Consider the following 17,269-nt stretch of genomic DNA (forward strand, 5'->3'; position numbering starts at 1 on the left):
ATTTCTTTTCAATATCAAAAACATTGCTATTTATTCAAAAAATACTGATCACAGGCGAGCTTACAGAAAATTAAAAATAAATAATGTTTCGCCATTGACCTCTTCCTTTAGTCATAGGCCGAACATTGGCCCAATCGTCGCCTGGTTGTTAGGGCACTCAGCTCATAATATGCAACTTGCAAGTTCGAATCCCTTCACTGCTTCTACTTTTAGTCGTAGGAACGTTATAATGCGACTGTCAATCCCATTTTTTGTTGTTAAAAAGTATCTCAGGGGTTAGCAGTTGGTGGGGTTCACTATCTGTCTTCACTTTAGTCTATCATTGATAAATTAGGGACGTTTAAGCGTAAGCAGACAGCCCTCGGCTAGATTTGCGCGAAATCCAGTAAACAAACAAATACTTTGGAACCGTGGTTGCGTTGTAAGAGATTAAGAGTGAGAGATAAAACCTACTATTCGATTATAGTTGCCAACAAGTGGATGGTGATTGGTGTTAACTAACTGTTTTCGCTTTCATCTGTCACTTATTAAATAGCTCTCGGGGAGCTTTGTGCAAAATACAACGAACAAAAACAATCGTTTTGTCACTGCTAAAAACAAAATGTCAGAATAATCACGGCAACAGATGGACGGTGTATTTCATTAATTCAGTTTGATTTCATTTACTCCGCATTAGACTAAAATATTTATAAAAGTACATGTATCCACCGTTTTACTGTCGCGTAGTTTTGTAATATTAGAACTCCATACAGTCCTTAAGACGAACTCCGAGAACAGAGATACGCGTTAATGTGCGCATGCGTATAAATCCAACCTTGACACGTGTTGTTCAAGGTGAGAAGCACAATAAAAACTTTCAAGAATCTTTAGTCGCGGATGCGAATCTCGTTTCTTAAATTATATGTTTGTTGTTCTTTCTCAACCATAAAGTAACTTAAAATTAATTAATGTACTAGTTTCTCACTTCGTAATTACCTATCAATATCAAAATCATAAAATTGTTTTTCCATAACTTATACTAATTTCCAAATACTTAATTCACTGTTATTGAAACAGTGAAGATTATTTTGTTGTCTTTTTCAAACTACAATTAGATAAACTTCATATAGAATCCCATGGGGAAAAAAACCTATCCTTTCTCCATTGTTGACTGCGTTCCATTTTTATCTTCGCTCACACACACACAGAGGTCAACTAAAGTATGTACATCTGTTGCTGTTTTTTTGTGCTAGCTTCAAACCAACAACTAGATAGCTGCCTTTTTCCGTGGATCTATGCCAGCAGTCATTAGACTAAAGTCTTAAGTCTTTTATTATTTTTAACTTGTCCGGGGGCTCTTGGTAACAAAACAGTATCTCCACTTCGTTTGTGGTGGCTAAACACTACGGTAGTCACTTGAGGATTCATTCACGTGTGTCCCTGCTAACTAATCGATGTTCACTTTTATAATGAGTATAACAACAGTTCCTAAATGTAGAGAATGACATGGAACTGGTCTTCCTCCTGGCGTGTACTCTCCTAACACTCTTGATCATAGGAGTATTCCTTGGTCCCATCCTAATTCGCTATAAAAAAGCGGCCAAAAAAGCACGACAAGCGGCTAAGCGACCCGAGTCATTAGATAGAGACTACATCATTAGAAGGTAATGTAATATATTTTCTGGTATTTTTTAGGTGTCTTTCATATGGTTTATTAACGTAAAAAAAATCTCACTCAGTTAACCTGCAACTGTTTATGGATAAATAAATGGAAACATTGAGAAATATTTTCGATATTATGTGTGTCTGTTTTCTAATAGTAAAGCCACATCGGATTATATGCTGAGTCCACCGATGGGATTCGAACCCTTGATTTTAGCTTTGTTTCGATATTATCTAAAGTATAGTAAAAGTTACGTGTAAAAAACAGCTCCTTATGGTTTTAAATGTAAATCTTAATTAATGTATGTATTTAAAATATCCAATCTTTCTGGATTTATGTGTTATTCATGAAAGTTACTGATCCTCAATAAAGTTTAAGTTTATCCGACGAGAAAGTAGTTAAACAAATTTTTCATGAGGTTTTGACAAAACTTCTTGGTAGTTGGCTTTACGTGCTTGTCTTACAGATACATAATTAGGCAAAAACAGCATGCATGTCGAAAACAAATACATAGAGAACAGTGCAAAAAAAAATACAGTATACAAAGCACTGGACAAATGGCATCGTGGGCTCTCGTTGTATGTATACGATATGCTGACATTCAGAATAATAACGTACCAAAGTCATATTCACTATGTATTAATTTAATAAAATGTTAAGAATAATTCTAATTAATTGTTGCATGCTAAGCCTAAATTGTTGTATTATGATTGTGTGCAAACATGTACAACGGGCGATTTGTATATGGTGTGCCACCGCATTTATACAACCATGAGTTATCGTATTATCAATCTAACCACTGAGCCATTAGTAAGGGGAGGGCTAATTGTTACGAATATCGTATGAAATGAAACGGTTATAATTAACAAACAATGCATTTTCATTTTTTTATGTAATCATAACCATGAAAACTGAATGTTACACACAAAAATGTAAATTTACGAGAATCCTCCTTCCATATTATGTCATTTCTTACAGTTTCTGACAAGTTATTAATTTAGCTGTATAGTATTGTATGATCCCTTATACTGTGGTCCTTAAAGTATAGGACGCAACACATACTATGACTAAGTAATCTGGGAAAAAACAGAAGACAGGGTTCATTACTTTCATGTAGACAACTGAAGAAACTGTATAAGGAAAGATGTATTCTAAATAAAGTTTAGACATATTCACGCACTCAGGAACACCAGACCATTATTAGCTAGAGTACAGATAAGTGTTATTATTATTTGTCAAATATTATGGACACTGTGAGATCTTTCCAGACAGACACATTGAACGTTTGTTTGTTCGTTTGTTTAATTTCACTCAAAGCTACAAGAGGGCTATGTGCACTAGCCGTCCCTAATTTAGCAGTGCAAAACTAGAGAAAAGGCAGCTAGTCACCATCACCTACCGCCAACTCTTGGGCTACACTTTTACTAACGAACAGTGGGACTAACCGTGGCTTATAACAACCCCATGGCTAAAAGGATGGGTATGTTTGGTGTGATGGGAATTCAAACCGCGACCCTCAGATTACGAATTGAGTGTCTTAACCACCTGGCCATGCCAGGCCCAAAGTAAACGTGTGGTAATCCAAAATTATATCTGCACACAGGTACTTAACAGGCAATTAAACTTAACTAAAACGAGAAGTTTGTAGATCGATGTTACAGATGAAAGATGCAGCGGTTTGTGACACGTGGAATAAAAGTCTTAAAAACATGAAAACATTATGGAAGTAAATAGCTTAACGAAAAAGAACAAGCTAATGAAATGATTCAAGTTTGGGTTAATGAAATGATGCAAGTGTGGGTTAATGAACTAAAGAAAGTATGCGTTATTGAAATGATGCAAGTGTGGGTTATTGAAATGATGGAAGTGTGACTACTAGAATTACGGATATTTGACTGTAACTCTCACGACCACCATGTAGAAATTGAACCAATTAGGATGGGACTTTGATAGCAAGTTTGAGTTTCTTACAACGGTGAATTGCTCGTTTAAATCTCAATTCATGTTATCCGTAAAAGCTCAAAAACTGCATATCAAAACACACACACACACACATCCATGCAGCTGACCAATAAGAAAAGAACATTGTTATGTGGGAGTATTTCTATTTCCTGTGACAGTTGCAAGTTCTCTCTTAAAGACAAGATCAGGAAGGAAAGATTTCACCTTCCCAACAAAACAGTAAGGACATTATTGAGCTTATCGAACTGCAAAAAGACCTTAGCTCGAACTTATTACTACCGAATTTCAATTATTTTAAAGTTATAATTTAAAGAAACTCCAAAAAGTGTGGGTCAGTCTACCCCTTATTCTCTCTTCAAATTGGTGGATCACATAAAGTAGTTTTCTTTCAGGCTATATCGGAAGATAATTGGTTATATTACATTACTCTAACTAGTTTTGTGTCTAATTCTGGGTGAGAACTAGCCTATTTCTGTTTCCCCCTCCAGTGACACAGCGAAATATCTGTAGACTTTTAACTCTAGAAACCGGGTTTCGATACCCGTTGTCTGCAGAGTACAGCTAGCCCATTGCTTATCTTTGTGCTTAACTTCAAACAAGCTATTTCTAGTTTTATTTACTCGACTAGCTTCAGATATTCATTTTATTTCTACATGATTAGTGCCTCTTAAAATACCAGTATGGTACCTAATTATAAGTATTTTAATGTATTGAAGTCTGATCAGTAAATCTGACCCAAAATGCTTCCTTTGTACATGTTTGTATTCGCACACTTTTAAACTGTCGGATTTTCAAAATTAAACATCATGGAGTTGTTACAATACAAACAGCTTGCAATAAACATTCAGTTTAAGTACATACGTATGTATGTAAGTATTATAAATGTTATGAAGGAAGGTACGGAGTTTGAAATGGTGTGCCACTAAACGTTATTCTCACTTTAAGCTTTAGGTAAATTATAAAAATAACAGTCAATTCCGTTATTCGGTTCACTGCTGGCTTACTGCATTTTTTCTTATTAGTCGTTCAAAACTAGGAATGGCTATACCTGTAACCTAGGGTTCTTTTAATTGGCTGTTTATCCCCCATGCGTTCAGGTTGAAAATTCCAGATTTTATGTAATGTAACAGAATAAATTCAGGGTATCTTTAAGTAAATTTTGATTTCAATTTCAGCCAAACTCATTTAGGATTTATGTCTGATAACCTTTACTAGATATTAAAAACTAATTATTTTAGGTATTTCTGAATAATGCAAGAACAAATATCATAAAATATTAAATTTGTAAATCCAATCTACAACATCAAATGGAAAATGTCCAGTTTTACGTGATGATCTCTTTTGGTGGTTAAAAACATTATCGACAAAAAAGTAACAAAACTTTGTGTAGATATTCTAAAAGCTGAATTTAGTTATTTAAGTGGAATATGACTTTTTAGTGAGAACTGTTACACGTCTATATATGGCTTTGGTTCTTTTAACCATTAATCTTGTATAGATTTCGTGAAGCTAGGAAGAAGTGTTCAAATTTTAAAATATGGTTGTGGATCATTCCTAACAACTGGTCAGTCAACGTTTCAAAAGTATTTAGAACAAGATAAAATAAATATTTGCTTGGTTTTATTACAACTTCTGTTTTACATTAATATTGGCTTCTTTTTGTTTTTCTACATTTTTTCTTTTTTTAGGTTAATAATAGCTTCTTTTTTAATTGTCATAAGCTGTGTTAGAAGTTTGATGGTGGACTGAATTGTCCCAGTAGTTAGCGTGTCAGGTCGAGGACCTTCAGATTCTACTTTGGTGGTTGGTGTATAACAACTGTTTTAAATAAGGCTTAGACTTTTACTTTTACTAAACTCCAAACAAAGCCTCGCAAACTATATGCAGGCTTTTTAGGGTAAACATTGTTTTATATTTTTCATCGTTAAGTCTCAAATCTCCTTAGCTGGCCGAAATGAGATATTATTGGGATTACGGCCGAAAATATCGTTAACGGTGATAGTACTCATCTGTTGAATACATTTATTCTTATCACTATAAGTAAGAATAGTATATCAAATGAGACATATTAATTATAGGGTTAGTTATTAGCTCTGCTTTATATATATATGTTAATAATGATAAGACTGCTTACTTTATATAAAGTTTTGATTATTTTAATTTCCATTAAAGATCACAGGCATAACTATTTAGTATTTTATATAAAAGCAGAACTTTTCGTTAAGCTTGTGCTAAATATAGTAAAACTAGGCAGTGTGCTCTTATGAGTTTTTCTGTTAGAAAGTAAGGGAAAAAAAACTTGAAAAGTGCAATAGATAACAGCGTTTGTTAAAATGTAAACTTTGAACTTGCAGTGTTAAATGCTTTAAGCAAAAGTGGTGTATATTTTCATCATGTTAAAGTATAACATTGCATATTTTGGTAATCGCTGCTCTTAGTAATGCGACAATGCTTGAGTCTAAATCAATAATAAACTACTGCGTTCCATTAAGTTTTCTCACCAGTTTCTCTATACCTTTGAGTATGCGTAGCGTAAAATAAAAATCTGACTTGAAAAATGCGAGTTACGTAGTTTATTAATGTCACTTTTCTTATTTAAAATTTTCTCTCCAACAGACATCAAGATGAAAAGAAGAAATTAAATGTTGTGCCAGCACCCAAAACTGTTAAGTCGACATTTGATAAAAAATCGTTAAAAACACAAGACAACGGCACAAACGTTAAGAAAAAAGTGAGTAATACTAACAAACATTTAACCAGGTTTCGTAAAACATGTGTTTTAATGGTTTACAAAGTTCGTAACTTGTGTCCTTAATAATGTTTAATGTTATCATCTTTCATATATGGCTATTGTAAATTTTTGTCAACAAATATTAACATGAGTTGTTAGAATTACACAATAAACAACATGAATTTTTAACAATGAAAATAATATATATATAAGTAAATATTACTGATGTTATATTTTAACACTTTCAAAAGAATCGTTTTGAATAGAACTAGTGAAACTATATAGAAATCCAGGTAAAGCAGAATTAGCTTTTATACGAGTTCCATCCTCTAAGCATGAGGTTTACAAGATATGAGAATTATAACTGGAGAAATGTCACTACGAGATTTATGTATACATTTGGTTGTCTTTTACCACACTCGCTAACATAACTTTAAACCGTTGATTCAAATTATTAAATTGTCTTCGTAATACATTTACTTTCTATAGATCATATGTACTGATTCGTGTTGGATAATTATAAATATTTTCCTAAATTTTAATTATGTGTTAGCTACGTATCATTTTATGTGTTAAGTCCTTTAATTTTGCTTGTCACTGAAAATGCTTAAACAACACGAGTTAAAACTGAGATCACTGCTATTTTATATTTAAATCTCAAATTACTATGTGAATGATTTTTTTATCTAGACAATCAAAGAGACAGATGGCTTCAAACATACTCCAGCACCAGTGCAGCCAGGACAACAGGTTAAAGCTCAAAATGAAGTTCTAACCTTGTTTCCAACCCCGGAAGTGACTTCACTCTCGAAACAAGATGTCACATCAGTGGGTGTCGACTCGATTTCCTTCGTTTAATTGTAAAACTTAGATAAATGGAAACATAATTATAGAAATATTACTATTTGGCATTTTCTTAGATAAGTTTGGATATCTTTTATTATATTTGATAATCTAGTTTTATACCATTGACATAAATTATTTGTTATTGTTTTCTTATTACTTTTAACGTATACGAACAGTTTGTTATAAGATACATATAAAACTTTTACTTAACTCAAATTGCATTTTACTTACAAGTAATTCTTTAAATTTGTCGACAGAAAATGCGCTAAAATTGAGATAATGTCCTCTTTTTTTCATAGGTTGAGTTTTATATAAATGTATTCATGATTTTTAGACGATCGAAGAAACAGATGACTTCAAACACACCTCAGAATCAGTGCAAACAGGGCAACAGTTTACAGCTAAGAATGAGGCTTCAACCCCGTTTCCAACCTCGGAAATGACGTCAGGCTTGATGGAAGTAGAAAGTAAACCAAATAAGGGAGTTTCTTCCGAAGGAGAAACAGGTAGTTTTGAACAAGAAAAAGCAGAAGATGAAGAGATGGGCGAAGAGAAAACAACCAAAACAACGTTCGAGAAAGGAGAAGCTATCGAACCAAATACACAACGTACCGAAGAAGACGCAGTTGTAGCAGAAGACGTTTTAAGTTACCCTAAACTAGAAGATGTCAAAGTTAAAATTGATCCCAATATTTTGTGTGACAGAGAACCCGACATCTCCATACAACAAAAAATTTCCCCAATTCCTACTCCTTCAAAGATAATTGAAAATAAGTCTAACACTAAAACCTACAATCAGGAAAACACTGGCTCAACAGAATTGTTTAACGCTAAACAGTTCGAAAAAACAACACTGACTGTTCAGTGCTCTTTCTGGAGCCCATTAATTTCCAATGCAGTGTCAGTTCCAAAAGGTGACATACCAGCCAAAAGTGATGTGCACCCGTCTTCTGCTAATATTTCTTCTTGGAAATCGCCAACAACACCTTCAGTGTTAACCCTAGAAGAAGAAAAGGTAAATAATATATTATGTCTGTTATTATTACTTTGTCCAAATAATACGAGAGAGAAAGAGAATACTGCATTTTTATTAATAAACGAAAAGATATCTAATAAATCGGGTTGTTTGTTAAGCACAAATCTTCACTATGGGTTGTTTGTGCTCTGGGCACCGCGATATTAAATCCAGTTTTAAGCCCTCAGATTCACTGCTGAGTCACCGAAAGGGCAGATAGGACTATTAGGAAGTGAACGAAGTAACCGTTTTTTGTTGGATACGTCATATCTTTAACACACTTTGTTATTACATTTATAAGCTTTAATGACGCTCCTAAGACTTGTGAACTGAATCTTTAAACGTTTCACTTCAAGCTATCTTTTCTACAACACAAACTAGAAAAAGGCAAACATCATTTTGTTCGTGACCAACTCACAACTGCATAATGTTTGGTTATGAATCCCAACAACGCGTACTTTGGATCTCTCACTCTTTTTGTTTTACAACAATAAAACTCCATCAGTACACAATAAAAGTTAGAGAATAACGTTTTAGTTTGATTTATCCTGTAATACACTGTATTAATCCTTTCGAGAAATAAATACCGCCAAAGCTATATTAATGGGATAAATAATTTAAAAAATCAGTAAAAATGAGTTCCCAGTGGCACAGCGGTATGTCTGCGGACTCGCAACGCTAGAATCCGGGTTTTCGATACCCGTGATGAGCAGAGCACAGATACCCATCCCAGTGTGTAGCTTTGTGCTGAATTACAAACAAACAACTTCAAACGATGAAATAGATTTTGGTCCCATTTGTCCTGGAATACACTATTAATAAGAGTTTGAATATGTCACCATATGTAAAAATATTATCTTTCAATCTTTGTTTGACAAGACTGTGTCAGTGCAGTACGTGTAGAAATATCACCTTTCAAACTTCCTTGACAACACTATCAGTACTTTTAGAAATATTATCTTTCAATCTTCCTTTACAAGACTGTCAATACGTGTAGAAATATTATCATCCCCGCTTTCTTGACGAGACTCTCAGTTCGTGTAGAAATATTATCTTCCAATCTTTCTTTGACAAAACTGTGTCAGCACGTGTAGAAATATGATCTTTAAAGATTCCTTAACAAGTCTGTCAGTAAGTGTAAAAATATCATCTTTTAATCTTCCTTGACAGGACTGTGTCAACACTTATAGAAATATTATCTTTAAAGTTTTATTGACAATACTGTCAGTACGTAGTGAAATACTACATTTCAGTCTTTCTTGACAAGACTGTCAGTACGTGTAGGAATATTATATTTCAAACTTCCATGACAAGACTGTCAGTACGTGTAGAAATATTATATATCCAGCTTCCTTGACGAGACTCTCAGTACGTGTAGAAATATTATCTTTGAATCTTCCTTAATAATATTGTGTCAGTACGTATAGAAATATTAAATTTCAATCTTTCTTGACAAGATAATATTTAGTTAATAAACACTTGGTCAATTTTTCTTGTTTATATGTGTTCTCAAGTTCATAAAAACAACCATACGTACTCGTAATTATGTTTAAGATTTATTTGCGCCAGAAAAGATTTAAATTGCGAAATGCCGCTATAGAATCTATCACGATTTAACATCTTTTTATAGTAGACCTTTGATTTAATATCCTTCTATAAACACAAGCTGGCGTCATCAAAGAACACAATATGGTGTGTAGCAGTAAGAAATGAGAAAAAAACAAACAGCAAATGGAACAAACATTTAGGCTTTGTTGACCACTTTTCTCGACAGAAAAATGTTTGTTTGTTTTGAATTTTGCGCAAAGCTACACGAGGGCTATCTGCGCTAGCCGTCCCTTATTTAGCAGTGTAAGACTAGAGGCAAGGCTCATCACCACCCACTGCTAACTCTTGGGTTATTCTTTTACCAACGAATAGTGTAATTAACCATCACATTATAACGCACCCACGGCTGAAAGAGCAAGCATGTTTGGCGTACGGGAATTCCAACCCGCGACCCTCGGATTACGAGTCGAGTGCCTTAACCACCTGGTTATGCCGGACCTCCCACCAGAAGACAACGTGAGAATGTAGAGAACAATGAATGTGTCCAAACAAGTAAATCCAATAGGAAGACTTCTAACAGTTTGTTCTGTTTACTGTATTTTATGTTCTATCTTCTCACAAGCTGACGATATAAACTTTCACCCGAGTAGTGTTAAAACTACTTATTGTGGTTATTTTATTATTCTATTGCTTTTTAGCTCTAGTGGAAGAATGTTGACAAATTTTATTGTGATTGTTTGTTTTGAATTTCGGACAAAACTATACGAGGGCTATCTGCGCTAGACGTCCCTAATTTAGCAGCGTAAGGCTAGAGGGAAGGCAGCTAGTCATCACTACCCATCGCCAACTCTTGGGCTACTCTTTTACCAAAGAATAATGTGATTAACTATCACATTATAATGCCCCCACGACTGAAAGAGCGAGCATATTTGGTGTGACGGGGGTTCGATCCCGCCACCCTACGGTTACGAGTCGAGCGCCCTAATAACCTGACAATGCCGGGCGGAAGACAACACAAAAAAAAACAACAATAAAAGTTTTTAGTATATGTTTAAAATACTTTGGTTCTTGGAACACGATAAAGCACACAAAAAATAATAAAGAAAGTTTTGAGTATATTTTTAAAATATATTTATGGAAACATTTGGCCATACCAGGCCGGTTTCAAGTGTTCGATTTATGTAATATATTATAGTTCAAAATATAAATGTTATGGTAAAGAACTGTAACCGTTTTTAAATTAATTAATTTCACCACTGTTGATTGCATTTAAAGTGACTGGCTAAAAATGATAAATTTACTTCAGATCAAGTTATTTTTTTATTTAGTCCGCTATGGCCAGGTGGTTAAGGCACTCGCCTCGTAATCTGAGGGTCGCGCGTTCGAATACCTCTTACACCAAACATGCTCGCACTTGTAGCTGTAGAGGCGTTGTAATGTGACGGCCAATCCCAATATTCGTTGGTAAAAGAATAGCCCAAGAGTTGGCGGTGGGTAGTAATGACTAGCTGCCTTCCCTTAGTCTTACACAGCTAAATTAGGGACGGCTAGTGCAGATAACCCTCGAGTATCTCTGTGCGAAATTCAAACAAAACCAAAACAATTCATTTATTTATTGAATGTTTTTGCTTGGCATCTAAGGCGTAAATCCCCTAGTTATTTTGCCCACTTCCAAAATACGAATCACGAATTACATATTTTTTTCTAAACAAATGTTTATATCATATCTATTGATTTAATTATAAATAAACGCGTTTTCAGTTAAAAGTTCCAGCGAATTTTTTCGTTATTTAAGTCTTATATGGATCTTTTACTAGCGCATAAGTTGAAGCTTCCTGTCTAATGCATTGGAAGTTAAATTTCTAGGAGAAAGTAAAATCCGCAGTAAAACAATATGCACATCGTTTCAAAATTATTGTTTATTTGTTTCTTATTTTGTGTATTTTATTTCGTCATTATCAAGATTCATTAAGTCTCAATGTTTGTCTTATGGGCAGATTTGATTTTCAAAATTATATATAGAGAGATGTGATACTATATTAATTCTTATGCAATGCTTACAAAAATTAATCGATCTTAAACCTTCCTCTACAGTAGATTATGTGAAGATAGAGTAACATAATTATAAGTTCATTCTAAACCTTTACTCTGTGCTTGCCTAAAAGAAAATTAAAGTTGGTTATTAGTAGACTTTACTTATCAATTACAAAATGTTTTTTTTTTTATATTCGAGGAGAAAACTAGTTAGTAAAATATTAAGTGCTGGTTACTTTTCTTTATATTTATCAAAGTTCATTTCAAATTACCAGTGTCTTTAATCCATAGCCATACTATCTTCCCTTCAGATGGCACGTGAAGAAAATAATGTCCTTTGTTCAATTATTAAATACACATTTTGAATAATTAACGATAATCATGTTACGCCAGATGATAAACATGAATTTATAGACCCCTCTGTATACTAAACTTACCTTCTTTATCACCCAAATTAAATTTGAACTTGTGCTCTTAATCTGGTTACTTTTGGTTGATTTGTTTCGTCCCACAGTGGGACAATGATAAGTCCACGAAGTTATAACGCTAAACTAAAGGTTTGATTACCCGTGGTCGACACAACAGATAGCCCAACGTGGCTTCACTCTAATGCAAACACATCGAACATATGTTAAACATGTGGTTTGTTTCAGAACTTTCACGTAGACCTACTCGGAGTATAGCCATCCTTTGTTTTAAACCGTTCAACTAGAGTAGATGTAAATAACTGGAGGCACCCCCTCCTCAACTGTTAGATTAATCTTATCTGATTCAACTACGAGGTTTGGATATTACTGTAATAGTCCATCCACAGTCCCAAAATGTGCAGCAAACAGTGGATCACCGGGTTCACAGTCCAAGCATGCAATTGGACAAGTCTGACGAAAGCTTATATCAGAAAGACGACTATTTTCAGAACTTGACCCCGGCATAGCTCGGTTGGTAAGGTACTTGACTCGTAATCCGAGGGTCGCGGATTTGAATCCCCATCACACCAAACATGTTCGTCCTTTCAGCCGTAGAGGCCTTATAATGTGTCGGTCAATCTCACATTATTCGGTGGTAAAATCTTAGCCCAAGAGTTGGCAGTGGGTGGTGATGACTAGCTAGCTGCCTTCCCTTTAATCTTACACTGCTAAATTAGGGACGGCTAGCGCAAATAGCCCTGGTGTATCTTTGTGCGAAATTCAAAACAAATCAAAAGTAAACCATTTTCAGAACTTAAAATTAGTTGTGGTATTGCTGAAACTAATTTTTTTTCTGATCGAGTTAATTCGTTTCTCTTGAATCATTAAATTCCACTTGTAACCAAAAAGCACAACGTGAAATGCTGTGGAGTTATAAGAATATCACTTGTTGAAACTGATAAAAATTGAAAATCATTTTATGCATAGCATATAAAATGGTATCATTCATGTGAGATCTGCTACTTGCTTTATATTGTAGCAATAGTAAGAAAGAAGCAATTTATTCTATGAACATTATGGTTAGTGTGCTTCACTTGTAATCTAAGTGTCGCGGGCTCGAAACCCCGTCACACTAAACATGCTCGCCCCTTCAGCTGTGGGGGCGTTATATGTGACGGGCAAACCCACTATTCGTCGGTAAAAGGATTGTCCAAGAGTTGGCAGTGATGACTTACTGGATTCTCTCTATTCTTTTACTGCTATGTTAGGAACGGCTAGCGCAGATAGCCCTCGTACAGTTTTGCATGAAATTCAAAGTATAAAAACCAATGAACAAGACTTGAAGTAAAGAAATTCATTTCTGCGCATTTTCTACCGCTACTTAAATAAAATAAAACAAACTATGATGTTACATAAAAACATGATACTTGTTGCATTAATTTGTTTTCTTTTCCAGTTATTGTAGTGTTCAAACAATGGGTTTTTTCAAATCAGTATAGTTCTCTGAGTATAAATAAGTACCTTTAGAAGAAACCAGTTTAACCTAAAAATAAACGTTAATTGGAAGAGCTACAACTCATTCAAATATCAGGAAACTGTATGTGAAATAACACTAAACTTTCACTTCAAATGTCTGATTTTTGTAACAAATCTGAAATAACACGAACAATCTTATTTTGAAATTAACTAACGCGAAATTAACCTTTTTGAAATTTACGTTAAACACTGACATTAATTATGTGTAAAAATAATAAATTTTAGCGAGAGAAATTTAATTCAGATTTATAAACGTTGCACACTGTTCATTGTAAGCGTACTGAACTAATCTACATATCTAACAACAAAACACACCATTTTAACAGCTGAATATCATTTGCTACTTTAGCCTCCTAAGAATAGCTTATATCTCAAAGGAATGCTTCTACATCTAACATCGTGCCAACGAGAGTTGAAGTGACGCCAACTTTAAGAACACCCACCAAATGCGTGATCTTCGGCATCCACACAAAACGCGTTTTATTTCACGTTCAACAGATTTTGTCAGCTACGGTCATTTGTCTGGTAGTCAAAATAAAATCACCATTATCTCTTAACTGCAGATGTATGATGAAACTATGTATTTCTGTACAATGGCGAAAACCATTTACGTTTAATTAACGTTATACTGAGATAACTAATAATAATTCTTTGTATATATATTTATATAAATTTTAGCTAAATTAAATAAATATATTTAAACAAAGTTAAATAATGGTTATAATTTAATGTTTTACCTTTAAAATTTATTGTTATAATATATATTTGTATAGGTATAAACCGTAAACTGTATATATATATGTGTGTGTGTGTATGTTAAATTAATAATGGGAATGTATCAGTTAATAAAATGTATAATATTCCCATCAGAATGGATAATGCTTCAACTGAGATGATAATTCACTATTTATTATATAAAATCGTGTATGTCCCGCATTAACGAATCTGTGACAGTAAGAAGTGACTGTGCGTAATTTTTGGATGGGTTTGATATAAAACTGATGCACGTTACGTCACTACTACGGTTCTCAGTAAAGTTGCTTGTTGTAAAAAAACGTTTAAAGTTTGAAAAAATTGCATACACGTTTGTTAGAGGTTTTAATTTTGAAAATATTTCTTATATGTATCTTAGAGATTTATGGATTATGCATCCCGTGAAATCACACTTATAACTGAAATTACTCAAAAGTTTATTTTTATTGAATGTAACAATATAAAACATTAAATATTTTTAATTATTCAATTTTAAATTATTAACGAGCGATGGGAGGATAACTCCTAGGGCTGGAAATATAAAAATATATTTTTTGATCTATGTAATTCCGTAATAGTTTAATGATATAACATATACGTATTTTCTCCCATTAACATACCCTATACAAAGTGAAATTTCTCCTTTAATCTAACAAAACTCTAGACGAAAGCTGTATTTATAAATGTATATTTGAGAAAACATAAAAATTACTACGTGAACATTATAGGTATTTCAACTTTAATGAAATTATTCAAGGATTTTATAGGTACGATAAAAATGATTAATTAGAAGGTATAAACAACACTTGTCTCATTTGTACAACGTTTAACCATGGTTAGATTCTGAATATGATAAGAACATATGTTCATCTAAGTTGTACATTGAAAATTTATTGCTTCTAATAAACCATTTTATTGTGTTAATAATATGGTTATCAATGTACAGTTTTTAAGTCTGAAATTAAATATGAATGATTAGCGCTAAATTTAATAAATTAGTAAACATCAACGTTTCATATTTACACAATTTTGAAATTTTCTTGAAGCCATTTAAAGTTTTCAAATTGTGTGAATATAAAGCATTAATTTTAATTATTTGCTAAATGTTAAGGTTGAAATTAATTAACACAAGTGCCGTTAAACATCATTTTAGCTATTGATAATTATGAATTATCCTACTGAAAGCTATCGTATATGTCTTCTACTAAATGTGGCATACATCTGGTGTCAAAGTTCAACACTTCTATAATGTGGTTCTCTTAAGCTACGTGATCACAGGTTGGATGAATGCCAGATATTATATTCCAACACAACACCATTATGTTCTTCTTATAAGAGTTAGGGATTAGATCAATTACTAGGGTCGAGAAAATTAGTTAGCGCACTAGATTGTGAAGCTCATGTTCCACAGCTTACGTCCCCTTACCTAAAAAATAAAAATAAAAACTCGTGCTCAGCGCTTTAAGGCTGAAGGTAGGTTATAAGATTGATAGTCAGATCTCACTATTCAGTCTAAGAAAACCAGCTGAAATGCTGGCGGTGCGTGATGTTAACTAGCTGCTTTCCTTTTAGTCCATCACTTTAAAATTAGAGTCAATTAAAGTAATTAATTCTCTTCTAGACTTTGATAAAATCCGACAAAACAAACAAACATTAATTTCTAGATCTCGTTCTCAGCACATATTGTTTCTCCAGGCAGTTCAGTGTCAACACTCGTTGTTGTTTTCATGTTTTAGGCTTACGTTTCTGTAAATGCAGCATATTCTTATGTTGTAAAACATACCTAATACTTATTATTGGAGGCCTGTTGTATATCATTAAAAGAGTTTATAGTCCTATCAACATTAAAACGAGAAGCGTAAAAATAAATTACATGAAATAATTTAAAACATCTTTGTTTTCAAAGCAATATCAACTCAAATAAGAAGACTGTAAGTTCTGTTCTTGTTTCTTGTATTATTAAACGAACTTTTCTTACGTACTTAAATGTTAAGTGTACTTAACATTATCATTTACTCTCCAATCATAGCAAATTACCTTTATAAAACGAGTGAATGGTTTCTGTTATTATCCAGAAACAAATTTTAATCCGCAAATATATGTGCAGTTCAAAGAAAATAGTGATTCTATGTTTGTTATTTAGCAAATAACCTTAGTAATTAGGCTATTAAACATGAAATAAAACCCTGAGATCATTAATTTGGTAGATGTTCTTAATGTTGAGGTAACTTATTTGTCTGCTTGACAAATTCGATGCAGAAGCGTTTCTTTGGGATATAAGCTATTTTTAGCAAATGATATTCAGCTTTTAAAATGGTTTGTTGTGCTATTATAAATGTAGTTTAGTTCGACACGCTTACAATAAACAATAGGCAACGTTTGAACATTTTACTAAATTACCTTAGAAACATTCCTCACTTTTACACATAAATTAACGTTAGCTGTTAGTTTTTTATAATATCTTTACACCAAAGTGGCAAATAATTAAAAAAAACGACGAACATGAAAAGCTAAGTTTCGCATTTGTACAGGGTGGGTTACAACATAAACCACTTCTACGCATTTTTAAGTTGAATGTAACATTTAATTGGTTTCTTTCTTTGATTACAGTCTTCATTACACTTGTTTGTTTCACTGAATGCTAGGTTATTTGTACCATATGGTGAACTCCTAGATTTAAATCACTAGACTAATTACAAGTAACTTTGAAAATGGGAGATATAGAGAAGTTACGTTTTCATATGATACTGGGAAGTGTGTTTTGATGACCATCATCTTACTAGTAAAATTTTCAT

The 17,269-nt window shown here is 33.2% G+C and overlaps 1 protein-coding gene across 4 annotated transcripts in view; it reads left to right on the top strand.

Annotated features, from left to right (window-relative positions):
• Positions 1-17,269, top strand: part of LOC143234015 (uncharacterized) — a 39,649-nt gene that overhangs the window by 6,595 nt on the left and 15,785 nt on the right. For 2 of the 4 annotated variants that reach the window (XM_076471012.1, XM_076471013.1), the window contains exons 1-4: positions 7-1,643; positions 6,221-6,335; positions 7,026-7,163; positions 7,516-8,196. In XM_076471012.1, the coding sequence (XP_076327127.1) occupies positions 1,486-1,643; positions 6,221-6,335; positions 7,026-7,163; positions 7,516-8,196 (1,092 nt within the window). In that variant the 5' untranslated portion in view covers positions 7-1,485. Of the gene's footprint in view, positions 1-6; positions 1,644-6,220; positions 6,336-7,025; positions 7,164-7,515; positions 8,197-17,269 lie in introns of those variants that run through there. The other 2 variants (XM_076471011.1, XM_076471010.1) reach the window with 1 other exon arrangement.

The sequence above is a fragment of the Tachypleus tridentatus genome, chromosome 12, assembly GCF_004210375.1.
Source record: "Tachypleus tridentatus isolate NWPU-2018 chromosome 12, ASM421037v1, whole genome shotgun sequence".
NCBI classification, from domain to species: domain Eukaryota; kingdom Metazoa; phylum Arthropoda; class Merostomata; order Xiphosura; family Limulidae; genus Tachypleus; species Tachypleus tridentatus.